The sequence below is a fragment of the Larus michahellis genome, chromosome 2 (genome assembly GCF_964199755.1).
Source record: "Larus michahellis chromosome 2, bLarMic1.1, whole genome shotgun sequence".
Lineage (NCBI taxonomy): Eukaryota > Metazoa > Chordata > Aves > Charadriiformes > Laridae > Larus > Larus michahellis.
The window spans coordinates 28,972,006-28,999,889 of record NC_133897.1 but is presented as its reverse complement, the minus strand read 5'-3'; the positions used below and the strand labels follow the sequence as shown (position 1 = coordinate 28,999,889).

Genomic DNA, 27,884 nt, shown 5'->3' with positions numbered 1-27,884 from the left:
GGACAAGAGGTAACAGGCACAAACTTGAGCATAGGGAGTTCCACCTAAACATGAGAAGGAACTTCTTTCCTTTGAGGGTGGCAGAGCACTGGAAGAGGCTTCCCAGAGAGGTGGTGGAGTCTCCATCTCTGGAGACATTCAAAACCCGCCTGGACGCGTTCCTGTGTGACCTGCTCTAGGTGACCCTGCTCTGGCAGGGGGTTGGACTAGATGATCTCCAGAGGTCCCTTCCAACCCCGACCATTCTGTGGTTCTGTGAAAGACCGATAAATATTTTGCAGCAAGAGCTGGAATCAGCATTACGCAGGCTTATCTTCCCCACAGCTTAGAACAACCTTAACAGTCCCTGGGTGTAAAATATTTACTTAATATTTTTTTAATTCACAACAGTGCGCAGAGAAGAGCTCTAGGAAAATTCCCTTGAGCCAGTGAAACTTCCTGTAAGGGAGCTGGTTACGAGAGGTTACCTTCATTTCATGATATTTCACTTGTGTCTACAACTCTGGTAATTGAATATGCAGAGTCTGTGACATACGGAAAAAGAGGCAAGCAAAGCAAACTCACACTTACAAAACAGCTTTTCTCCAGAGTGGTAGCTGGAGTTCTTGTTCTGCGCCAGTACTCGCATCTCCCTGCAATTTGCTGGATCTAGTTCGATCCTGACAGTTGAAAGTTACCGTAGCATCACATAAAAGCGTAACCTACGCCTGAGACTTCAGAAAGGAGCATTTATTGTCTGTTCAATTCGCCCTTGTTCCTTAGTTTTTCTAGCTTTTGAGCACACTTAAATGGGTTGTCACACGCTTCCTGCGCCTTGAAATGAAGCAGTTAATTAATCCAGGTTAATAGTACCAGCAGGGTCTGTAATGGCACTTAAAGTAATAAAACACAGCCGTGCCCTGCCTGTGCTTACCATCGCCAACAACCAACATCTCCTATGTAAAGACACCTCCCACCTGCGCAAGTGGAATATTCTTTACTGATCAATATTATTCAGCACGGAATAGCAGAAAGTTGGGTTAGAAAGCACAACAGTTAAATATCAACAGGTTTGGGGTTTTTTGCAGAAGTAAGAGGCTCAGTGAAAGACTAAATCCTTTATTTTTTAAAAAAAAAGGTTGTTAATTTTAAACAGTTTGCTTTGTCTTTGAGATATCAGCTATAGCCAGTTCACTCAGGACTCTGTAATAAGGTGGAGACACTGAAACATCAGGACAATGCAGAAACAAGAGCCTGCTTACTAGCACTTAGGATTAATTTTACACTTAAAAAAAAGACCATCTTTGTTTTAAAGGTAGCTTGATATTTGTTAATAGCATAAACGTAACAACATAAAACACAGCAAGCGTGAGAAGCCTTTTGACTTTCCTGTACCCACCCGAGAAAAAAGTGATAATGTTTTTATTACACTAAATTGTGCTGCGATGCTACGCTGCCAGCATACAGGAGGGGTAAATGAAGACAGACATGAACTGTGTATGAGATAAGTTATTTTATTTATTCAATTCTCAACTTAATTTTGATGCTAAAAATTGGTCAAAGGCACTTTAAAGAAGGTATTTAAGAAACAAATCCTTATGGTGATCATTCCAGACAAGTCACCAACTTATACCTGCCATTAGGGACATGACTACCTATAATTGCAAAGTGAAACATTCACAGGTTTTAAGTGGAGCACACTGTCCAGCAGCAATATTCAATTCTTTTAGAGCATTAATAACATTTGTGGAGTATCTTAAATACAATATGGTAAAACAAAGCAAATTACACTTTTGGAGTTCCACAGAAGTTTCTCTTGACAGAAAAGGACAAAATTGCCTTTCCAAGTGGTCCTGTATTGAGGGATCTATTTTCATCTGTGCGTGCACCATCAACATCAGTAGCAGGTACATCAGAGAAATAACCCGCACTTTTCTGTCGTACAAAGATAAAACACCCTGCTCACATAGCAAACTGTTTATAAGAGGTCTATCAGCTAGTCACTAAAATTTACACTTCTGGAAGCGTAATAAAACAAATGGCAACATGTGAAGAAAAAGTGATTTTTAATATATACCCTGACGAAAGCAAAGCAAAGCAAGTGTCCTTAAAGGCAAAAGGTAATGAGGTAATGGGGAAAGAGCTTCTGCAAGATGAGAGATGGTGCTAACATCACCAGCGTTTAACCTCTTCAATAAGACCAACATAGACTGCAAAATTTAATTGGGATGAAAGAAGATTAAAATTGGTCTTTTTCTGCAAAGATTAATACTATCATCTGATTAGGAACAGTGATCAGAAGGTAACTTCCTGGCATTCTCATTCTTTCTGAACTAAAAAACACTTAACCCAAGGTTAAAACATCCAAGTGCAAACAACGGCTGCCTAGTACTTTCAAGAAAACTAGTTCAAAATTCGTAGATGGGTCACTTAAATCACTACAGTGCCAACAGAAGCTTTTAGGTTTTATGAAATTAAGAAACTTCTTTCAGAAACAAAAAACAAAACCACAGAGCAATAATGGGTATAGCCTAAGAGAGCCTGTGTTGCTTGTGCTTCAGAAAAGTCTACCACCTGAAACACAGTAGCCTCCCTGGGCTGCAGAAATACTCAGACTCGATAAATACTTTCTCAAAGCACAAAGACCTGAAAGTCTAATAATAGTAGTGTAATACCATACATGAAAGTTACACTACTGTTCACATTCCAGCCTTGTCTACTGAAGTTTTTGAAGGGAGTGAGATACAAGCCAATTATTTCAGAGGCATCAGCTCATTGTTATGGCAATACAATTCAACAGAGAACATCAGTCCTCTGTTATAATCACAGAATGTAAAAATCGACGCTTTTCTAGCTTGTCTGGAAGGAAAAAAAATTTCTCTGCAGTGCTGTTAGAAAGGCAAAAGAAATGGATTCAGAGGCCTAAGAACAAGGACACTTCAAAACAAAGCACGAATGGATGTTTGAAGGAAAGGCTACTCTTATTTCTCCAGACAGGCCATCTATTTATCACAAGGCAGTATGTCCTCAGCCTTATTCCGTCAAGAGAGGGCACTCAGTGCTTTATTTCTACGTTTTCTCTGAGGTGCTCCATGTTTTGCGGAAAGGGACATTCCTGCCTCGCTCTGCTAAACCCACCAGCCACAGCTGGGCAGCAGACAAGAACGAGAACTCCTGCTGAGAAAAGGCTTCACCATGAGCTCAGCGGTGGCTGGTTTGACTTGCCACCTCAGCGACCAACCTGTGCGGAGCTCCAACATCTCTCTGCCTGCTTCCTCTTCTCCACCTGAGGCTTATGCATGGTGAAATCCAAACCCCAAAGACTGGACAGTCAGGATAGTAAGGAATATGAAGAGGAAATAATGTTACTTCACAGGGCAGCACAGTGCAAACATAGGACATAAATTTGCAGAAAATATGAAAGATTCTGCCTATTGTGGTAGAAAATCTTTAAATCCCCACGGATGAACTGAGGAAGAAAGCAGTAATAAAGGGACAGTATAGTAGTTCAGTAGTTCTTCTACATGGGCTGAAGTTACAAAGAGATTAAGCTGGGATCTTGATTTCATTTCGTAACTTCCTTAAATATTCCAGAAAAATTTTAATTGCATGTTTGAACAATGCCACTGGAGTTATCAATACCATATGGATTTCTCAATGTTATTGATTTACGTTGCACATGGGATAAACGTTTAGCTCGCAGAAGGAAGCACCTCTCAGCACGGTACCATCCATTCTCCTCTAGACAAGCATCCCTCTGACTAGAGACAACTGGAGACTTTTTCCTTTTTTAAACAAATACAGTTATAATTTTCTACTTAAGTCAATTAACACAAAATAAAGCTCGTGTCCGTTTCAATACTTCAGAGGCAGTCTTGCCCATAAAAGACCAACAGCTTTAACCCTGCAGGAACTATTTGTTTAACTAATACTTGACGTATGAACCCAGCCTATATTCAGGCAGAGAAGATGTATGTAATACTTCAGCTCCATGAGGTGTTTCAGTAATTGGCATCATGCTGCAAAGCGATGGTCAGAAAGGAAGTCATGACTTTACTGTTGGACAACAGATAGAACCCCAATCTGTACATGAACTATCTTTGGAAAAAAAATTCCAGTACTTTATGGTAACATCCTCTTCCAGGAACACCCTGAAGGACAGCAGTAGTAAATAAGGCTGTCTGCTACCAGTATGTGCCCTTTCCAAAACAACGACTGGAGGTAATTAGGTTATGTCCAAATTCATCAATATGATGAAGGTGAAAAGTGATAAAAAGATGAAGAAACTTTTGTTCAAGTGTGGAATAAAGACACACTACATGTCAAGCTAAACCCCATCCCCCCATACTGCTACTCACTCAATTTGAAAAAGAGAAAACCAGAAAGTTTTACAGTAACTACATAAAACACAGGCTTGGCCTCTGAAAATTTTTCAGTAATTAAAACACCTATTTTGTCCCACACCAAGAAAGTGTTTTCAGTTAAGAGGCAGAGATACTCATAGAGTAGTGCAGAAATTAATGCACTTTGAAAGACTCCTGTATTCAGGCTGGCTTACCTGAATAACTATATACTTCAGCTTCAAAAAGAGTGAAATAAGGATCATGTAACACTTTCTTCCAAAAAAGGTAACAAGAAGCAGATACAGAAGAAATTTTAAAAGGGGTGGGTGTGGGTGTGTGTGTGTGTTCAGAAAAGTGAAATTAAGTACTTTAGCCAAATAAACTAGATACGTAGGAAAGCAGTCAAATTGGCTTTGCTGCAGTTTTAAAATAAGACTTTTTTGTATCTATAAAAATTCAATGAATAAAGAAGTAACTCCACAATCTCAAAGTATAGCGAGGTGAAAATTAAATTGAAACAAACCAATTCTAATACTGGCTGAAACCAAGTTATTATAATGCCATTGTAACTTTGCTAAGATATTATTCTTTCTGGTTTGGATGGAAGGTGTGATGGGAGAGAGACTTCTGTTTCAAGAACTATCTACCTTATCTTATGCTGAGAAATTCTGAGATGAATTTTTATATCCATTCAAGCAATAGGATAAGTTAATACCAAAAAAAAAAAAAAGAAGCCACAGGCAAATATATATATAAGCAGCTTGCATAACCTCAGCAATTTAAACCTATTTCTGGGTTTCTCCCTAAAACAGTAGTGATCCAACTTCATACTGTTTTGTACAATAGAGACTTTAAAAATTTTAAAATAATTCATAGCAGTGAATTCCATTTCCGAAACAATTCAGATGGATTTTTTGGGTGGATCTCTGCCTAATCATAATAACCAGTCTGTCGTTAAGGCAAAGCAGACTTGAAACTATTTTCATGCCTCTCCCTTCCTTAAAGGGCAAGGTACAGACAGTAACTTCAGGATATTGAGAACACCGGAGAAAGCCATCATGAAGTATCTGACAGTGCAGCATCCAATTTCTAATATTGGAACTGAGCTAACAGAACATGTGGAAGGAAATAGAGGAGAACAGAAAAAGGAACAGAAATACTGTATGATTATCTTTGAACCCGTCCACTATGGTTTTTTATACAAATTCTTCCAGATATTAGTGTACCAGAACAACCTCCTATTTCACAGCTTTAGAGCCCCAAATCTTCATGAGCAGGGCTGCAAGGTTACACTGCCCCAAACGGCCAGAGCCAGCACCGGACTCTGTTGTACACAGACAGTACTGCCAACGTGATTTTTGAAATAAGAATCTCCATGAGTAATTTTAGTCCACAAGCTTCATGCAGGAGTTTGAGGAGACTCTTATTCATTGCACTGGCTTCATTTTCTTCAAAGTCCAATTAATTCTCTGAAATTTTTTGCTTTAGCTTTTGGTTACCCTCTGGTGCTTCATTTTTGCTCTGTTCTTCTGGATTCTTTGCCGAATCAGGATTGTACCGATACAAATACCCATATGGACGGAGATGATAAATCAAATATTCCAAATGATACATAGTCACAGAATCAACGTAGTGGAATGAAACTGCTAGATCAGAGCAGCATCCAGGACCCTAAAATACAAAACAAGTCAAAATAATTAGCAGGAATTCCAAAGCGTGCCCTGGCTTAAAGATCCAGGAAGAATTCAAACACATACTTGACTTCGTGGTAAGAACCTCACGACCATCAGTTATTCATATACTTCAAAACTGAATGTTGGCAAGCAAAATGTATCAGGCACATCCACCAAAGCATCTTTTCAAACTAACGTTGGACAAAGTCTTTTATTTCTGCAATCAAGCCAGTGAAAAAACTAGCTGCGCTCATTAATGTCAAAGGTTTTTTGCTTTTCCATTCTTCTTTTTTTATGTTGGTGTTTAAATAAAACCAAGAAACAGCAAGCGGGTCTAAATGCATTGCATTTATATATGAAACAATACATGCTTGTTATTCATGACAGCATCCATACAGACTATATAAGCCAAATGCGTCTTTGCACCCACGCCTCTCTGTATGTGTTCATACATTATACATTTTGGCAAAATTGTATGATTTTGTATTCTTTGTAGGGAAGTATCTAACTTCCTACATACAATAACAAATAATTTTGGAACTTTTTTTTAAAGTTTATTAATTTCATTGACATTATTAAGCATTTTTAAGAGCTAAAAGATCATTGTTAACACATTTGTTACAACTTGGTTTTCCTAGCTCAAATTCAGCTCTCAGAGCACTTTTCTGAAAGACAGTTTTGAGGGTGGTTTCATCAGATTTGATTGCTAATATTTCATCTCTAATCGGAACTAAGATTCAACATTTAAAAACACTGAAGAGAACAACTGTTACATAATTGTTCTTTCAATACTAACTAAGTTTGACCAATATAGCTTAGTTTTGATACCAGATGCAGAATTCTCTATCCAAGCACAAATATGATACGACAGGATCAAATATGCGATTTCCATTATGGATCCCCACCACCACTGCGTCATTTATGGATGCAACTGTCCACAGCTCATCTACCCAGGAACTGCAGCCATATCTAAAGCTGCTGCATTCTGACGCTAACTAAATACAGTATCGTAGCTGGTTTAAGCTACAGAAATTCTCTAGCCACTGAATACAAGTATAAATGAATGCTTTACAATGAAGAGAGTCTACTGAAGAACTAAACTTTTTTTTTTCCCCAGCTTTACTGCGGAAGAGGTCCCACATTCTATCCTTGATTTTGGCAACTTACGCTGATCTCAAAGCTTGCTGAAAAAGAATAACTTTAAAAGTAAGATTATAATCCTAAAAAAGAAGCCACATCACCTGTGGCTGTTTGATCGTTGAAGGATACAATGCAGAATACCTTCAGTTTGTTTTAATTTCAAGTAGCCTCCTGCTCCCCCCACCCCATCTGGGGTTTTTTTAGGGTTTTGTTTGTTTGTTTGTTTTTAAACTGGAGATTTCAGATGTGGAACACAAAGGACAAGCTGAAGTTCTTGCAGTAAGAATGTTTCAGCTTGTAAATGCTAGTTTTGTTGCTACCAGAAAATAATTTTTAAAAAATTAGCTTTGCCAGCTCTCATGCTTGCCTCCACTTCTACAGAAGGTAGACAAGAGTCCAATACAACTACATAAGGAGATCTAAGCATATTTCCTTGTTTGGGTCATGCTTTTGTTTCACTCCTAGGCAACTCCCATTCTTCTGTAATCTTTTCAACGGAATTAATTTACACATACATTTTAACAACCTTCAATAAAAAAGTGAGGGCAGGGCAGTTACCAGCATTCAAGCTAGGTCACACTGCACACAGTTATCAGTGATAAGAGAAGTATATTGCAGCACGTCTCCATTTGAAGGGAAAAAGACTAGCAGGCAGTACATTGCCCAGCAGCCCATCCAGTAACTTAGGAATCTCTTAGCCAATGTTAACCAACTACAAAATCACAAGCAAGTCTCAAAATTACTTCAGTTTTTACAGTTTTTATGCAAAGTTTCCTGTTGGGTAGAAGACAAAGGTGTACCAGTGCCACCTTCCCTTTTAGCAGGCTTTAATGTAACTAAACCATACTGTTTGAGCCCACTCTGTACAGTTGCACATACAGCTTGGAGTGAACCACGCTGGTCTCACTTCTCACTGCACACTGGGAATTGGGTGGCTGGAGGAGAAGCAAGGGACACTGCGTGTGAGATATAAGGGGGCAAAACAGAACAGTAACTTTGCAAGGAAGGTAGTAGTGCTGACAATAGACAAATGTGTCAAAAAGGTTTCATCATTTTTTGCTGTCCACAGAACATAGCAAAACAGTAATAACTGAAGATTCATTTCTGGCATGTTAAGTTCTTAGCATCAACTTCTATTTGATAACTAGTTAATACATCTACACACAGGTGTATCACAGGATCACAACAAAATCTTCTTTTCTAAAATATGTTGAGCTGTTATGAAACTGCCAATTCACACATCGTACACGTTCATATGCATTATAAGCTGTAATTCATAAAACGGGTACCAGGTTCCCAAGGACTTACCTCCACAGCAGGATAATAATTATAATTCCAGTACCAGAATGTTTTTGGTAGGTATCCTCTGATTAAGTGATGTTCTGGAACGAAGGGATGAAAGGTTTCTCTACCACTTGTATCCCTAGAATCTCCTGCTTCCACATTAATGATCTCCATGCATTTTCCTAGTGCTAGGTCTTCAATAGAAGAACTGTGAGAGCATTTGTTCGTTTTAAATGCAGCAACAAACCTCTTCAGAGCTTCTTTGCTTAGAACATACCCTGCTCCTCCACTCATGTAGCCCTGTTTCACATAAGGCTTAAACCTTCTTCCAAAGTATATTGGTTGTTCAGGACTGTATTTTGAAAGAAGCCATCTCAAATTGTCCAATACAACATATGTATCATCATCTGCTTTCATAAACCAATCAGCATCATCAAAATAATGGTCATATACATATTGAAAAGCTTTAATAGTCTTCCAGTACAGTTGATCCCTGCCTTCTTTGGTTTCTAGGCCCACAGTTGGGAAGTCTTTATTTTCCTCAGAGCTCATAAAAAGTATTTTATTACAACGTTGGGCCCAAGTGGCCTTAACATGCTTGGCTTTCTTTTCTAGATTTTGAGGTCCAGTCATGACCCAACACAGTATTTTCACCTTCTGATGCAGCCCCTCTGCAATATTTTTATTCTCATCTAAAAAAAGAGGAAAGTTCCAAAAAAATATTAGACTTGATTGCAAAACAAATGTAAGAGCAATCTCCCCCCAGACATTCTGTTTCTAGATCAGAAAAGACATGCAGAGAGAAAAGAGGCATTTGCCTCCAAACAAACCAGTTAATGAAATGTAATATTAGACTTAGGAAGAAAACAAACAAGACTCCCAAAAACCAAGAAATCAAAATTCTTAAAGCTACTTCAACTCCACAGGATGAAGGACAGCATAACAGCCGTATCAAAATGGTTATCTGTTCAGGGAAGTGTGGCTTTAGAAAAACTTGGTTTGTACATAAAAACTGTTTGGAGGCAACCTCTTTATGGTGTTGGAGGACTAACGAAAATTAAAAAGCTGAATATTTTTGACATTCGCAATGAACACAACTTAATGACGACAACACAGAAAGATGAAAAAGCTAATAAGCTCTGTTATATATAAATATTCATGTTAACTAACAAAACCTAATAAATATTTCTAAAACAGCAACGTATTTTTGAAGGAAAAAGCAGATGGTAAGCCAAAAAGAAAGAATTTATCACCAAATAAAGTTACATCTTCTTTCTAAAAAACACATGAAATAAGTTAGAATACTATGAAACTAGTATTATTGTTATGCTAAAATGTTTTAGCATATCTTAACAGAATAAATAGACACAGTTATCTGAGGTGTGTAATACAATGTTTTCCCAGCTGCCAAAGCATTAATTTCCCTCAAAGAAACATTGTCACTCAATACATAGAGAGCGATTTTAATTAATGTAAAAGAAAATTCCCTAGAGAGTGAGATCTGCGTAACTGGTCCTAAAATATTCCTGCTTACACTTCGTGCAACGACAGATCAGATTTCTTCGTGATGTTCTGCAATTACGTGTGAAACACTCACAAACTTGTCTTACAAAGTTTGCGGTTTATATATGCTAAAGTAGCAAATTACTTATTAACATCTTCTTCAGGAAATGCATTATAGTGCTATTTTTGTCATCAAAACTGTCCCATCTCAGGCGCTACCTGTCTTTAGGATTTAGAATGAACTCATTTAATGAGATGTGTCAAATGTAAAAGTATGCCTGAAATATTAGAAGGGTCTACCTTCTTTGGAAAAAAAAAAAATAAAAATTCAGAGTGCAACAGAATTTCTCTGGTTTTGACTGCAAACAGCAACCTGTGTTTTAGACTGCTGCATGATCAGCTTGGCAAACAACGCCTACAGTGGCCCCCTCGGCCCCCTCGCCCCGTCCCCATTCCAAGTTTTACTAATTGTGTCCAAAAGTGCATTTCTTTTGATTTTTTTAGCTTTACCTGAGAAGCTAGATCAGAAGTTAGAAGTGGTCCAAAATTAGCTTCTTGAAGCTAAAAAGCAATTCAGCCACATCTACAGTGCTAGCAAATATATCTGCTTAGCAAAACCACCATTTGATGTCAACACTTAATTTGAGAAGTTCCTGCTCCAAACATGTCTGGATACAGAAGTTGGACAAACAGTTGGGCTCTAAGGAAAAAAAAAATCACTACTGTAATAAAATTTTAAACAAAGAAAACTACCACTCAGTAGACCTGAGGAGAAAAAAGTTATTTAGATGTAACCTGAACATGGGGAAAGTCAAAGAAAAGGATTCATACAAATTCTTGGCAGTGAAGAAAGCAACATTTTGTAATGCATGAAAAGGGAGCATATTATATAATTAGTCAGGCGTAACAAAATACCTTTATGCTGTCCAGAGTCTGCATTGAAATTCATTTGTCCTTGCAGCTGATTGTTATCGGTATCTGCTGAGTGTTGACCATGTGGATCATTGTGAAGGATATGAGGCTGGATCTTAACCTGTTCTTCTAGTATAATGCTAAACAGAAGATAGCATACGAAAAATCCTATTGCTGATCCAAAAGTGAAGGTCAGAAGGTTCATCAAAGACTTAGAAGAGGCCATCTCCTGAAGGTAATACACTGTCAAAAAGAAATGAAAAATACATTAAGATTAAAGCTGCTTAATGCAGAAATCAAATCTACAACTACAGAAAGAAAGCAAGGACTAAATCTCTGAAAGCAGAGATCTCAGTTCTAGCTCAGATTCAGCTACCCTGGGCTTGCATGGAAGTGTAAGTACAACAGCAATGCAAATATTAATATAAAATTGTACAACCATTGATGGATATAGTGCAAAAGGCCTATCATATATTCTTTAGCTTAAATGATAAAGGACAGTCATAAATCACAATAGTGACTATACATACAAAAAACATGAATTATATTTATACAAGAATGTATACATCTAAAGTGCAATATCTTAATCATAAAATTGTAATATATGTTCACTTTGTTCTCTTCATCCCAAGAAATCTGTGCTTTAAAAACGTAATACCTAATCTTTTACAAAGCTAAAAGATAATGATCAAAGACAAACTACAGGTCAAGATACATTATGGTCGTAAGATGTATTTAAGGTCCAGGAGTAAGTATATTACAGGAATTCTTCAACAGATGTCAAACATGAGCAGATTTTGAAGAGTTATAAAAGCGAATGTACTCTCAAAATAGGGCAGTTTTCCTTCCACTTTTAGGAAGTACTAAGGATAGACTTTCAGAAGAAAGAGTAAGACAACATCTGAATTTTTATACAGAAGCATCCAATTTTAAAAGGCATGTGGAGGAAGAGGAGAAGAAAATGCGTTAGCCTCAAGGCCTCTTCTACACATCAAAACCCCTGTATTTCAGTAATACAAAAAGCCCTTCACTTCAGCCACACCCCTGCTTCTCAAAAACTAAAGGACTTTGCTGACCATTTTTATAAAATTAAACAAAACCAGCATCTACACCTGAATAATGTGAGCTTTATACATCTGAAACAAGCATGAATTTTTGAAGCATGAACACTTGCAAACTAATTTCAGGCTGTTGGGGCTTGAGGTCTTTTCATCTTTGCAAAGGGTTGAGATATCTTCCAATAATTCATGACTAAACTACAAAAACATTGACTGTTAAATATATACTGGATTCAAGCCAGAGCCTTACAAACAAGTTGATGATGTTCCCTCCATTAAGATCGTTCCTAAAGTCACTGGGCAGAACCCAATTTAGTTAGTTAGGGAGCCAAAAAAAAATAATTATGGAATGTACAGAGCATCGATGAAAACCATTGATCAGAAAAGAGCTGCAGCCACCAAAACAACTCATTTAGCCTGCACCCACTTCTCTCATTGACGGTGCAGAGTCTATTGGAAAAAGCCTGTCCCCAAGCGAGTGGCATAAATCACTTTGCAGCAACACGCACTTCAAATACCAGCTTTCTGTTTGTCAGAGCGCTCTCCTGAACAGAAAGGAGAGAGGAGAGAAAGCAGGTGTGCATATTGTTAGGCTGGCACTTCCAGAAATCATCAGATTTACTGCACACATGCAGATCTACATCATTTGAGAGCGAAGCAGCTCTAACACGTGATTTGCTGTTCTTTCCACGCTGTTACAAAAAGGAAGGAAAACTGGAAACACAATTTGAAGCACAAAATAAAAATCAAGAAACTTAAAGGCTGTATCAAATTCACATAACTGTTGGTTGATAAGGAGCTGTAGTTCTTCAATATGAAAAAGCACATTATGCAATTTTCTAATCATATGTTGTATTCTCTCAATTCAATATTACATCTTGGTGGAGACTAACAATTGCCTTTAGATATCACATCTTAGAGTATAAAAATGACTGTATTATCATTTGTGACCCAGGCCTTGGAAAAATGACTTGGTTTCCAGCTTTATTTCTATTGTCTCATAAGCTACTAACTTGGGAAGAAAACATGAGAACTTAGATGAGGTGCCTTCCAAAAAAACCAAAACAAAACAAAAAGGAAAACCCCAAAACATTTAAGGAAAAGCCTATATGCACAAGCAGCTTATGACACTGAAAAGTATCCACTGTACTAAAATTATTATTTTTGTTTTCACTTTCCCTATCTATCACCACAAAGTCCCCTCAAAATTTGCAATACACAAAGGGAGAGGGCCAGAATAAAACAATGCCTTCCTTCAGTATATTAAAAGGGGAAAAAATAAAAATCCATGCATGTACACAGCATAGCTACAGCACTTTCTAGAAGAAAAAGTCTCCATTGTTCCACTTTTCAATATCAGTTGTCTCTTTGCCATACAATTTCAGTTATCTGCTCTAACAGCTGTTAAAATTACTCTTGCTTGGAAAGAAAAAAAGAAAATAACTTTAAAATAACTGCTGCTTATTAAACTATGGCATTACGTTTAATCAGATTCTTTAGAAAAAAAACCTAGGTGTATTGGAAATGTTAAAACATAAAAAAGTGCATTCATCGCATTTGGAAATCAGAAGTTGATTTGGCAGTATTCCACAAGCAAAGAGGATTTCTGGGAGCAGGTAGGGATAGATGCTGAAGCTGCACTTCATATTTGATATGAAATGGCTCTAGCTACAGTTTCCAATCGAAAATAATCTGCTGATGGTTCTATCAATTTTTTTATCAACAAACTGAACCACTATATACGTGTGTATCCGTATGTTTATAAACTCCACCACTAAACAGGACAGAAATCTTAATTTTTTATATTATCTTGTTATTTGACATAAGTAGAGTCTTTTAACTTGCCAGCAAAAATAACCGAACGCATTAGACTAGAGCCAGAAAATGTCTAAAAGGAAGGTCAGTTCTTATTATGACAAGCATCCCCACTCAGACTCTTTGTTGACATTCTTTTCTATACAGGGATTTATTCAGGGGCAAGACAAGCAAAACATTTATGTGTTCAAGGTCAGGTTGGGTGGGGCTTTGAGAAACCCCATCTAGCGAAAGGTGTCCCTGCTTATGGCAGGGGGTTGAACTAGATCATCTTTAAAGGTCCCTTCCAACCCAAACCATTCTGTGATGCTATGATTCTATGACATACAGAGAGGGAAAAGGCAAGTGCAAAACCTACCAGGTCACTAAAACATCCCCGTTTTTATTCCTATTTCTATTTTACTTCTCTCGAGTTAAAAAACATACACTACTTAAAAAAAAAAAAAACCTACAACAAAAGCCTAGGTTTAAATTTAAATCATGCTCCATTGCTTTATCATGGAAGCTTAAACAAATAGATCTATTTAGTATTCATGTAGGTAGCCCTATTCACATCAACCACACCAACAATTTTTTTTTAACAGTGATTGTAGATTCAGCTCCAAATTTAAATTTTGAGAGTCAATGATTTCTGCATCTTTAAACTCACAGAAAAAGTAATTTTCCTGTGTTAGGGGCTGCTGAACCTGGCAGCCCAATGGAGACAAGGCTGCTGCAATTCCACATCCCCAGGTCCAGACAGTGACAAGGCCATGGATGTATTCCCACAGCTGCACAGGCAAACATGCGTGTACACATGGCTGACCACACAGATCAACACAGCTAAAAACAGTGTTCGTGCAAACACAAACATGGTCTGGCCTCTCCCCAGCTGACTAGGACAAAAGTCCATTAGTGAAGAATATACACATCCACCCAATGTACTGGCCTTAAACACTCAGTCTACTCAGTAACGGCCCCTTGGATCCTTTTGTCTTCAGTTGCCTCACTCAGAGACACACAGGCAAATGAGCCTCCAAAATGACTCACAGATCTTACAGTCCCTCCAGTAGCTGGCTTGGACCTCCTGGACTCTCATATTGCCAAATTGAAGACCCTCTGATCTCACTAGTACCTGTCCCACACTAACAGCTGCCTCAAAACCTGGCTCCGAAGCCTCTTGTCCTACTTGCTGGATAGCCCTGCATGATATCACTAGCAACCACACACTGGCATACTTGCCAAGGCAATACACATGCACTCCAGTCTCCCCAGTTACTGGCACTACAGCTGTACAAGCCTCTATGACTCATGGTCTCCACTCCAATGGCTGGCATTTTAGACCCTCAGTCACTCCAACTTCTCCAGTTGCTGGCACACCAGACACAAAGATCCCTATAACTTATGGTACCACTCCAGTTGCTGGCACTTAAGACCTCAGTATGCACACATGAATATAGCACAGAGTCCCCTCATCCAGGAAAAGTTAGAAATGGAGCTTAATGAGAAAAGAGGACAGACTGTGGTAATCTGGCACAGGTCATGGCCAAACATACCATTTGTTCACAACTGACGAGGCCCCTTTATACCCTTATCCTTCTACTCTCCCATGCTTGCTCTTCCCCAAATCACCTTGTTCCCTCCCTTTGGTCCCTCCCCTGAGCATCCCATAACAGGTTTTGTATGATCACAAGATGCTCTTCTCCTGCATCACATAATATGTCCCATATTCTGCAGGCAGTTACCCCCCTCAATCTTGTAAACTGTTCTGGAGAACAGCTTTCTGTTGACTTCATGCCTGTCACACCCAGGCAATGGGGCTGATGACTCTCCAGTGACAGAAGCGGGGGCAGCTTCATTGAAATTAATGGGGTCCCCCCGCCCCGCAGTGCCTCTGTGTGGTCCTTGTTATGAGCCTTTTAACACATAATCTAAAATACTGTTCTCGCTCTGCTAGCTGATCCCACAAGCGTTAAAGTCATCTTCCTAATCCAAAGCAAACTTAGGGAATCCCCATGCAATAGGAATATATGATACTGGACCTTGCCCCAACCCTAAAAAACAAACAAACAAACAAAAGCACCTTTAAAATGAATACTTTTAAGCAAACTCTGACCATGTAACTTTTTGAACTTATTTCAAGAGGAAAGACATTAAAAAAAAAAAACAAACAACAAACCAACCCAAAACCTCAAACGTGGCATTTTGAAATTTTTGAAATTTACAGAATGCAGGACAGAACTCCAGATATTTTTATACATGTTTAATGCTGGTATCATTCCATAATCCCTTTAAGATTTCCTAAATTAGCTATGAGAAATATGGCTAGCCTACACACACAGCTGGTTCTTCCTTGTATCCCTTACTTAAGGAGTAAGGGATTCATGCTCTGAGGCCCCAGCATGAAACAGAATGTAAAAGTCCTTTGAGAGCTCCATAATTAGCAATTAAATTGATCTCTACCACCACGTACTTAACAGTCGAGCAACACATCAGAATAATTAAAAGTCAAAACGTACAAAACTTAGTTAGCTGCGTGATGCCCAAGAAAGGTCTTCTGCTCACTAGGTCCCATTATTTCTAGAAGCTTTACATGTATGTATTCGTATGCTTCTAAAATTAAACTATATTCAAAACAGTTGTACATTCACTGCCTGTATCATTGCCTGTACACACAGGCCACCATTGCTTGTATCAACGATTACTGTGAACTGATGCAGTTTCTTATCAACTAAGCTCAGATTATATTTTTCACTTCCAAACATATTTTGGTTTGAGTTTTTTTTTAAGAAAAGAATCTAATAATTTCTAAGCTTTTCTTTCGAAGGGAAGTTCTTCCACCAAAACCTCTTGGTTGTTCTATTCAAAAATACAGACAACGGCAGCAAGGTACTTTGGCACAGGTGTCCAGTAACAGCACTGAAACAAGATGTATAACAACCCACAACCCATGCGAGAGGGAAGAAACATCTTGGTAACCTCCTTCCTCATTCCAGGCGCCGACACCCTCTTTCAGCAACAAGTTACCACGTCCAACGCGCGGCTTTCTAGATCTCTAACAACTTACTAAAGAGAACTGCGACGTCAGTCCAGGAAGTCCCCGTTACGAGGCGCAGGCGGCGATGGCCGGGGAGCAGCGAGCGACTCCCCCCTCCAGAAGGCACCTTCCTCCCTCCGCTAGGGCTCTAAGGGACTCGCCGTCTCCCGAGGAGACCCCCCTCCTTCGGAGTCTCTGCCTCCCAGACGGGCAGCCAGGCACCTGCTGTCCCCGCAAACCGCGGCTCCCGCGGGCACCTTTCTCGCCGCCGCCGGGCTGACACGCACCGCCCCAGCCGCCTCCTCCCGCCCCGTCACCGCAAGGGAAGGTGCCACCTTCCGCACCTTCCCTCACGTCGCCTCCCCAGACGGGGCGATGCCCTTCAGGGGCCTGCCTGCCTGTCTGCCTGCCCGCCGGCCTCCCCTCACCGACGGCCCGGCCCGGCCCAGCCCGGGCCCCGCCGCCGCTCCCTTAGCGCCGCTCCCCGCCCTCACCTCCTGGGCCGGCGGGGGCCCGGCGCGCGCTCAGCCGCGCGGCCCACAGACACCCGCTGGCCGCCGCGCGTAGGGGAGGAGGCAGCCACGCGCCGCCGCCACCGGCACCATCCCACCGCCCCGCGCTACGCACCCCCCAAGAGCGGCGCGGCGGGGGCGGGGAGGAGCGCAGCCTAGTCCCGCCTCCTCCCCGCCCCCGCCGCATGCTCATTGGGCGGCGAGCGCCGGGGGGCGTAGCCGGCCCCGGCAGGCGCATTTTAACCCTTGCCGGTCGAGCGGCCCCCGCCGCGTGGCAGCGCGCGCATCCCCTCACGGTCTCGAGCGCGGCTGTCGCCGGTGGAGGGCGCGCAGGACTGCGGGTTCCCCCCGCCCCCCCAACCGGGAATCCGTCCTTCCTTCCCCCTGTCCGCCGGGAGTGCGGCCGCGTCGTGGGGCCAGGCCGCGGGGAGAGCCCGTCCGTGCCGTGTGGGGAGGGCGGCGGTGGGTGAAGCCTCGGGCCGGAGCTGCGGCGTGAGGGCGGGGAGGGGGGGGTGCAGTTCGCCTGGCGCACTTGGTGGCGGCTTAGTCAGGGCCTTGAGGTGTGTGTGGGTGGAAAAACGGCACAGGGCGCGAAGGGGTCAGCATGCGAGGGGAAGGGGGAGGCGGGAGAGCGCCGCTGCCCCTGGAGCACCGTGAGGTTTGTAAGCGGCGAGGTGTTCTGGCGGTGGTGCCTCTGCAGGCACGTCTGGGAAAAGAAGTACCCCGGGCAGGGCTGTCCCCCCCACCCCGTGATGGCGTTACCTGGCTCTTGTCTGCCCGCTGTCGCCTGTGCCGTGTGTTCGGGCCGGGCTGCCGAGCTCCGCTGCTTCCGAGCCCCGCGTTCCCTTCACCTCAGCCGGTCTGGAGCCGCTGCACTTCCAAAATACCATTAGGCAACTGCAAGGGACGTTGCTAGGTAACTGCACCCTCTGAAATCATTCCTTATCTCCCTCTGCTAATGCTGCCTACCTTTTTAACATCCGTGACGTTTCCCTCTCGATATCTTTCCTCGGGAAAAATCTATTAAATATGAAGAGGGTTTATATATTTAAAAGGTGTTTTATGTTACAATGTAACCAAAGGATAGCATTTTGCAAACAGCGGGTAGTTAATGGAGCTCTGCAGTTCATAGGTAGAGGCTTCTTTTTTTCTCTTTCTTCTTGTTTTTTTTTTTTGTTTTTTTTTGTAAAAGAACCGGGGTGCAGGTATGTGCCAACAAGAACTGTTAATGTATTTCTGTAAATGGGGGTCCCTGCACACATTGCTCTTGATGTCTCACCATATCTTCTCCCTCCCCATGATTCTTAGTCCTTCCTTCAGCCTGCCCATGGGTTCAGTCCAAACCATAGATTTGCTTCTTCATGGCTATAGATTGTGTTTGTTCTCTGTCTCCCCCCCTCTCCAAAACAATTAATCCCTCCGAGTGTGACCTTGTGCCCTCTATTTTTAGTTCTTTTTCTCTGGACGATTGGTTATTCAGGGGATACAAGCTTTGGTACAGGTTGAAGAAGCTCCCATGTCCCACATGGCTGCAGGTCATAGTTTCTCATTCCTGCCCCATCCCATGGTTTGCTGCCCCCTTACAATAAAAATTACAAGCAACTTGGTGAATGGTATCTCCTGGAGCTAGTTTCATTATAGAAGAAAGGGCAGATGTGAAGTGAGCACACTTGTAGGGGGAAGTCTGAGTGTTTGGCATTGAGAAAGTCAACTATAAATAATAAAAAAGACAATGGAAATTGCAAAGGCTGCTGAAAAAAAATAGAGGTGTCTGTCTTCTCATTTCCTGTCCTCCCAAATTTTGATAGGAGTTCTGTCCACCCATGTCCAGGGCATGTCTTAAATTTCTGAAATAGATTAAGTGAAGTTTTCAAAATGTCTCATTACAGATAATGTAGTATCATTGAGTTGAATATAAGATTTTACTTTGCTTTTGGTGAACGCAGAAGCATCGTGGGAGTTCTACTGTCAAGGACTGTGGCCCATGTATATATATGCATGAAGTGCTATGATTTTTCATACAGACATGTTTATTGAGCCGTTTCACTCTTTGTTAGGCAAGTTTGAAAATAAAATTTCAAAAAGAGAAGGTGGAATGTACTGTAATTTAACAAAACTCAGTCACGGCTTGCCTATTAACATTAGTGTACACAGAGTTTGCTTTAACAAATGTGACTGGTTTGGCCACATTTTAAAGACTGTTTAACACTGTATGGAGACATTTACCTACCATGCATACAAGCAGGTTTGGTTTTTTTTTGTTTGGTTGGTTTTTTTTTTTTTTACTCAGGGATAGATGAGCAACCTCTGTCAGTTCAGAGTAAGGGAAGGTGCCCCACCCAGGGGCTGCCCTACGTGTGCAGTGGTAGCAAACACACTTCCACACTTTCTGCTGCGCAGCGCTGCTTTGCATAACAAACTCCCTCTGGGTGGCCATGTAGATGGAAAAGCCACTCTCTTGCTCTGGGTCAGAAAGGGGGAGCAGGCTTGGTGCTCTCTCTCGCTTGCAGAGCCTGCAGATCTGCTTGTCCATTGTCCCTTTCGATATAATGTGCTACTTCTATGGGAGACTCCCCTCTGCTACTGACAAAGCCCAGCAGTGATGGGGGACACGCTGGTATCATGGTAATATGGCAATGAGATTCATATCACCTGGCATGTGTGGCTGGGAACAAATGAGAGGAAAATTAAATTTTTAGTAATTTAAGAGGAAATAAATCACGTTGGTCTTCATGTAGAAAAGAATGAGATCTTTCCCTTCCTAGGAGGGCTAGCTGTATTCAGCATAAAGACTGTTTCCTGCATGCTTCCAAAAATTGCAGGGCAAAAGCAGGGTAGCAGGCCCTTAATCCCTTTACTCATGACTAGGAGGTCTTTGAGAGCTTTGTGGCTGGACATCTTCACCCCTAAGCCCTCTGGAGAGCACCCCAAAGTACGTACCTACCGTAAAAGCCCTCTCAGATCAGCTACTGCTCTCAACTCTTTTCATTTCCACGCGCAGGAGTCTGAGAGTACAGGTTTCTAAATAAGAAGGCTGACACAAAGCTAAGGTGGAAGGTAAAATGCCACAGCTGTCGTGAGGCTGTGCGATTTGGCAAGTCATTGACTACACACATAACATTTGAATATTTAATTGGATATCTAATATCTGTGGTGAAACTGTGTTTTCCTTCTGTGAGCAGCTGTCTATATGCTAATGGCTGACAAGGAACCAGCTTTACCAGATAAAATTCTACATACTTCCACTTGCAAGTATTTTGTTTTCTTAACACTTTGTTCAATTATAAATTGTTTTATCTTGACTCTGTTTATGCCATTACTTTTATGGATCATCAGGAAGATCACGAAAATATATATTAATGGATAATTTCCATATATTTTGACTGAAAGCTACTTTTGTGTTCTCTGTTCACTCCTATTTGCTCAAACAGACAACCAGATTAAATGTAATGCCTTATTTGCTTACTATTATTTATTCAAAAATCCCACTAACTTGACTGTTCAGATTCAGTGAGCCCATTCTTCCGTAAAGAACCTACTACCCGTTCTGTGTCGGCTTGTGAACCCACAAATTGAAGCTGCAGGCACACTGGACCAGATCAAGTAGGAGTATTATCCATGCCGAGCCCAATTCCAAGTGCAGAACAAAGGCCTTTAGGAAAGTGAATGGAGTTTCAATTTGCCACCACACCTTTGCCCACTTGACTTGGGAGAGGACACACTAATTTGGTGCTGTGGTGTCCTGGAACAGTCAGAACCATACACGGGGCTGTAAAACTAATTTACCTTATTTACTGTAATCTGTTTGATTACTGTGCGAAGTGAAGTGGATTATACTAGAATAAAGAAGAGGGTTCTCTGTGCTGAAGCGTATCACCCCACCTTCCTTTTACCTGTAAGAACAGCAGTTGGCTGGAAGTCTGACATCCTGTTACGATACGGAACTTGACTCCCTGTATTTCTTGCACAAACAATAGTGTAATTGCTATGTAATACTACACATTACTGATCTGTGAAGTTAGACATACTGTCTGCATTTAAACAATGTACAGTCTCTGCACTGTTATTCCTATTAACCAGATCTCTTTGCAACAAAGAATTGACTTAAAACAAGCCATTGTCAACTTGCAGATGAGTATTCAGTGTGTGCCAAAAACTTGACTGATATTTTTGAGTGGCAGAAGAATAAACTAATCACTGAATCTTGCTAAAACTGTAATATTTTAAAGAATAGCTTAAAACAATTAAAGTAAAGGAGTTTTGTTCATTACCGAAATTAAAGAATATTAAATGTATTTTGATTGGAAACACTTCCCACAATGTATCCTGCTTACAGACCTGCCCCAAAGCCTGCTTCAGAGTGCTCTGGACTACATCCATATTTCTATGGATGAAATGCAGCAGGGACCATTCTTTGACGTAATTATTTAACGATTTTTTCAGTTCAAAGTAAGTTGAGGGCTGTGTTGCAGCTCACCAGAATGAGATTTTTCCTATCATGAAGCTGAGATGACGACATTTGTTTTCAGCGCTGTGGGATGTGGTGGGAAGGCATGCAGGCGCACCGACAGGTTAGGAAGTCTGCTGGGATTCCCTTGGAGGGCTGCACTGCAGATGGAGTCAAACCTCAGCCTCCTCCATACTGCTCTTCAGAATTAGCTCTTGGCAAGCGTTACTCTGTAAACCATGCCCAGAGATTTTCTCAAGGAATGCTACTTGGCGTGGACATAAATCACACTGATGAGTGTGTTAATAATTAGCCTCCCTTACTTGAATGTACTTTCTGGCCCTGATTTATTTCTAGAAATGGCCTTGCAAAACCTACTTAAGCACTTAAGAAAAATGCATCTCTCTTATTCACGTTACTGATATTTTTCGGTATAGATAAGTATATTTCCGTTTGTTTTACATACCCATGCACCTTAGAAGTCAGACAGGGCAAGTGCAAATATTCTCTCTGTCAAATCCTACAGTAACAGCAAAATAATTCTCAAATAATAAAATCTCGAATAAAATAGGTGCGTTTCAGAACAGCTTGAGGTGTAGCCAACACTTGTGGATAAATTCTTTTTGTTTGCCTATCTTGTACCTGTTCCTGGCAAAAGCGAAGAGGTTCAGGGGATTGTTGTCCGCTAAAAAAAAACACCACAAAAAAACCCCAAAAAGCTTAATAAAAATGTTGGAATTCATATTGGAAATTACGCTGTTAAATATGCCCAGGGAAATGGCTGAATCACCATCCCTGGAGGTATTTAAAAGATGGGTAGATGTGGTGCTTCGGGACATGGTTTAGTGATGGCTTTGGCAGTGTTAGGTTGATGGTTGGACTCAATGATCTTAAAGGTCCCTTCCAACCTAGACCATTCTACGGTTATCTTGGATCCGTGATAGGAGATGAGGTATTGTTCAGTAAGAATTAGAATGCAGAACTAACTTCTACTTTGCAATCATTAATTGTTTAATTCTTTTAATCCTTTTGAATTTATACTGCATTTTGAGTTCCTTTAGAATTGTTTTTCTTCTCTTTAGGTTTTCTTCTGGTTTTGGTTTCCTCCTCTTTTTCTAATTAGAATTCTCTTTCTTCTCTTTATACGTAAAGACACAAAGGTATTTTTACGAAGTCGGTTGTTGGAGTTTCTAGCTAGGGAAGGACAGGGAGGAGAGACATTCCATTTTACTGTTTATATGATAGCAGTAACAACAACGGTTTACCTCTGTACAGAATTCAGACTTAATTCCTAGGAAAAAAGCAGAGTAAGTAGGCTATGATAATGAAACAAGGTGATCATTTGAAGGGTTCAATACTACTTGATTTAACAGAATTAGAAAGAAGTCAATACATACTGTGAAGTGAGCTGCATTTTAGTGTGTACTTCTGTGAGAAAACGTGAAAAAAATACTTTCACTATTAATTTTTTTCTTTTAAAGAAAATAATTGGCTTAGTGTATGTGATAGTGCGGTTGTTTATTTTCCACACTGCAAAGTGTTGCATTTGCCAGACTAGTTATTTCATTGCAGACCTCTTTTCTATTTGTTCTACACCTCTATTTCTGGTAACAACAATGCCAACAGGGTGACGGTTTCTCATTTTGAGGTAATAGCTCGACCTAGTGATGGGAAAGAGCAGATGCAGTCATATGTTTTAGAGTAGTTTCTCAGTCCTTTATAAACCAAAGACCATCTAACTTTTTTTAAAAAAAAAAAAGATCCTCATGCAGCATTCCATAATTGTTATTCTTCTTCCTCTTGTTCTTAATTGTATTTAGGAGAGCATATACGTGCATTTAAGCACAATTAACTGGACACTTTTGATGTCTTCCAGACAGAAATCACAAAATTAAATACAGTGCTTTAAAAGACTAAAGCAGCACAACTGGTGTGTGTCAAAATAACTTTACTAGAATTATGGCCAGTTATTCCAGATGAAAAATACATTCCAATGTATTTTAAGTTTCTGTTATATATGTTCAAGCACGGCCTTAGCTGTTACAGCTTTATACCAGCTGACCATGCCTCTTATAGCAGAATTTAGCTGTATTCTAGATGAAAAGGATCTTGTTTGTATTACACAAAACACCTACTGAACTGGGTAAAATCTCACAATGGGCGAATTACAATGAAAAAGTGAAGTGAAGATTGTAATTTGCAGTTAATCCTGCTATATTGACTACAACGGTTAGTTTAAATGCTAATTCAGCTGACACCTAATCTTTCTTACTATATGAAAAAGAACCAGAATTTAAATTAGTTCTACCATTATGGCTCTAAAAACTCTAGAGAATTATTCCGCTTTATGTTACAGAATCAATATCAGACAACTAAATTTTCTTTCTTATTCTGCAAGTGGTTAAAAAAAAGCATATGTAATAGTTCATTGGTTTTGTGGTTTGTTTCCCACCCCCTCTCCCCAGGACGAAGGAATAAATTACACTGGATTCCTTCTCATTAGCCAAGACCACTATTCAGTTAAAGTCAGCAATGTTTCATTCCTCCATGGCCTTGGGCCTAGTGACAATAGAGCCATTGGTATGCCATATGCCATGCCTGCCATGTGCGCTGTGTGGCCAGCAGCTCTTTCAGCAACCCTTTCTCGTCTGTGCTAAGAAACACGGGGAATAATGGAAGGGCTGGGATGTTAAAAAAAAAAAAAAAGGATGCAGCAGTCTTTTGTGCAGGCAATAACAAATCACCTTACTTTGTGTTCTCCCTCGCTGCGGCACTAGACATGCCTTCCTAGTACTTTACTGAAGTTCTGAATGCCTGGGCTCTAGAAAAGATTTTCTTTTTAACACTGCAGTGCTGTGACCTCTAACTCTGAGGGCAGAGCAAGTCTTATTTGTTTTGAAGCTTAACATAATTAAGCAGAAAGAAAAGAAAAAGGATTAAATAAGAGAGACTATAGCAACAGGAACTCCCAGTGGGAGAGACAACTTCTTTTTATACCATGAGAGAGAGGATTTTGTCTGGAGGAGAGACTAGTAGTCTGTATGTCCTTTAAATGCCTTCCAAAGGAAAAGAACTGAGAGGGGAAAAAAAAAAGAAAAATAAACATATTCAAAATTATAGGAACAAACAGCTCTGTTAGGTCCATAAGTTCTTTAAAAGCTGCAATCTCAAAGCTCGCTGGCATGTGGTGCAGTCCCAGTGGGTAAAAGGCAGACTAAGAGATACAAATGTGAGCCTACCTCACTTCAAGCTACAGATCTCTAAACAGCTTCTGAATTTGACAGTTTCTCTTCTCACTTTTGTTTCCCCACTCAGATATGGGGATTAAAGTATAGTTCTGCCTGAGATCTCAAGTGCAAGCACTCAAACTTTAAGAGCACATTGTCTTACTATTCTCCTGGGGAAGGAAAACCAAAATAGGAAGAGGCGTTTGCTCTCTGCATATCCCTGACATATAACCATACGTTTCAGATGTCAGACGTGCTACCAGAACACCTGGCACTGCAGATGTTGCCTGGTAAATGTACATGTATCCAACACGCCTTTATATTTGTAAGGACAGCCAGGGTATGAGACACGTTATTTATTGTCAACCCATGCGACTGGGGAGGAGGAACTGATCTCCACCTTCCCCCGAGTCCTGCCTACCACTGATCTCTTCTCCCGGTGTATAACGGGCTGACAATGCCACCATGGTACAAGGATGTTTCTGTGTGGCTCCATTAGGAGAAATAACCTTCTGCTTTCAAGCTTAGCCCCTGTCCTAGAAAATACACTAGGCTGCTGCCAGAAAGAACATTTGCCAATTGATTTTCTGTTATTGCTACGATGCTGGATCATGGAGCAACGTCTGTTTAAAGTCACGCTTTCCTGGCAGAAATGAAGCTGTATGCTAACTCCCTGCCCCAAGAACAGCATTAGATTATTATTAGTGCACACTCAGGAACAGAAGATGTAAGCACATAAAGGATAGTATACAGAATTCAACACTAAAGTAATTTGCAGATGCTGACAAACACAAACAAATCAATAATAGCATATCCCATTCAGTTGGGCCTGTGAGGATGTGTGGCAAAGTTTTGTGCAGCAAATACATCAAGGAAAAAATTCAAGCTGAAAAATACAGGATTCTTGTTGACCTGTGCCCAGCTTACATCATGAACATTCAGTCACTGAGAGCTGAGAAAATTACAGTTTGAGGCATCTGGAAACTTGAAGCCGCCTATTCCCAGAACTCCATTACGACACAAGTGAGGACTGGAGAGGGAAAAAAAAAAAAGTAAGTATTGCTGTTGCAATTCAGCATGTTGTCAAGGCCAGATGGAAAGTAGCTGGCTCAAGCTAAAAATGGGTACTGGATGCAAAGGGAGTCATGAGAGTGTAGACAAGACACATCCCTCTCCTTCCCACAGCCCAAATATCTAATTTTTCAAAAACAGAGTGTTTCAGCATTACCCTTATTATCCCTCAAATTGTTGGTGATGAAGCGTCTTTAATGGTCCGTGACTACGTAGATGGTCTGGCGGGGTGCAGAATGCCTGTGTTCTGCTACTCACTAGCAATTGCTGTGCAAAGGGCTGGTGCAAGGCTGAGCCGAGGCACATCAATAGAATTTCTGATGTTTTAATGTCCTGCCCATCATAACGACCTGGACCATGAATCCACTTGTGGCAACTTTCACCATCAACAAAGGGTCTTCAGTTCCTGGCTGAGAAACTGTAGAGTACGTGCGTTTGATGGAGACAGAAAAAGGAAAACCTTTCTCTAATATTTGAGTCTGGCCATTGTTTTCTACTTCAGATCTTGTTTTCTTGCACAGCGCCAGTGAGAGCAAAGGACGGGAACAGAGAGCTGGGAGAGCCACCATCACAAAAACAGCTGAATCGTGTCCTCTCATGCAAAAATCCAGAAATCATGAGGAATACCTTCAGGAGGGTCCTGACTCCCTGTAAACCCCCCAGGTACTATAGGTTGCTAACTTGGTAGTCATTGCTGCGAAAGCAAAACACCTTCACTGTAAGTCTCTCAATCACAGCCTCTGACTTCTCCACTTGTCCCTTACTTCTACCTCCTCTCCAAACAGATTTCACAGAACTCACACATTTCCAGTCTTCCAGGCATGCTGGTGGCACCACATCCAATGGACGCAGCAAAGGTATTCCTCTTTTGTGGGGAAAAAAAAGGAGAAGCACAGACTTCAGTTATGAGCAATGCTCAAATGAGAGCTGAGCTGACAGTGACCAGCTCAGTGTAACAGTCGTGCAGCTGCAACGGTTTGTTCTGCATTGTACTATTTCCCTCTTCACTTTGACCTTTCATTTACTCATTTACCTGCTGCCTTCAAAGAAACCTCTTAGCCTTTCATTTCAGCTGACGAGAAACAAAACTCATCCAAGTACTTCTTAAGTAATTAATCATGAACTTTCTTACAGTGTTGTTCAGCCATTCTTAAATGGTTTTAGCCTGTGGCCAGATGGTTACTCTCAGATACTGAACAGATGATACAATAAAGTAGAAAGTCTCTTAGCTACTCATGGCAGCTGATATTTACATTCAAACCTGTTCTCTCCACCCAGCTAGCATCAACTTCAATTACTCTCAACACAAATGGAGTGAAAAATGATCTTTAAAGAAGTACAGGGGAAAAGAAAATGCTTTAGAGAAAATATTACATGTGGTAATGCCTGCAGGAAGGAGAAAACCAAGAGGGAAGATGTGGCTGAGAACAGAGCTGTGAGACTGGAGTGTAATTACATCTAGTGCTGTCTGCAGATATGCTGAAAGAAAAGATTGGATATCGAAGAATGACACTTAATGCGAAGGGATTGTAACAGGCCACTTGGCAATACTAGAGAAAAGGCTAGAAAAGTACAGGAACATATCAGTTATTACCTGTGCTATTGTTAACTACCAAACAGTAACTTTGCCAACGTTTAAAAACAGATTGTGTGAGGTATTTCTGCCATTTATCCCATATATAACACCATTGACTCTGTTTAAATAGGGGATTAAACATGCAAGCCATAGTAAAATGCAGCAGTTATCCCCAGTTTTTAAAAGTGGTAGTACAAGGGAGGATAAATACGTGGCTGTTACCCAATGTGCCCTAAGGATGCAGAAATTAATGAGGACTTACGAGGTTTTGCCCTTCCCTGTCTGTGCTCGCCCAGCTGTACCAGGCCACTTTCTGCAAGTTGCTTCT

General features: G+C 40.8%; 1 protein-coding gene across 3 annotated transcripts; it reads right to left on the bottom strand.

Moving 5' to 3' along the window:
* Positions 1 to 1,459: 1,459 nt before the first annotated feature.
* C1GALT1 (core 1 synthase, glycoprotein-N-acetylgalactosamine 3-beta-galactosyltransferase 1) lies at positions 1,460 to 18,735 on the bottom strand. 3 transcript variants are annotated; one of them, XM_074574735.1, is made up of 4 exons: positions 17,998 to 18,735; positions 10,838 to 11,077; positions 8,444 to 9,111; positions 1,460 to 5,993 (listed from the first exon to the last, which is right to left on the bottom strand). In XM_074574735.1, exons 2-4 carry the CDS (start codon positions 11,058 to 11,060, stop codon positions 5,784 to 5,786), a joined length of 1,101 nt encoding a protein of 366 aa, XP_074430836.1. In that variant the 5' UTR covers positions 11,061 to 11,077; positions 17,998 to 18,735; the 3' UTR covers positions 1,460 to 5,783. The 3 variants fall into 3 exon arrangements, with proteins under 3 accessions (XP_074430836.1, XP_074430837.1, XP_074430835.1); XM_074574736.1 differs by lacking the exon at positions 17,998 to 18,735 and adding an exon at positions 17,218 to 17,360; XM_074574734.1 differs by lacking the exon at positions 17,998 to 18,735 and adding an exon at positions 16,754 to 17,352.
* Between the last annotated feature and the right edge of the window lie 9,149 nt (positions 18,736 to 27,884).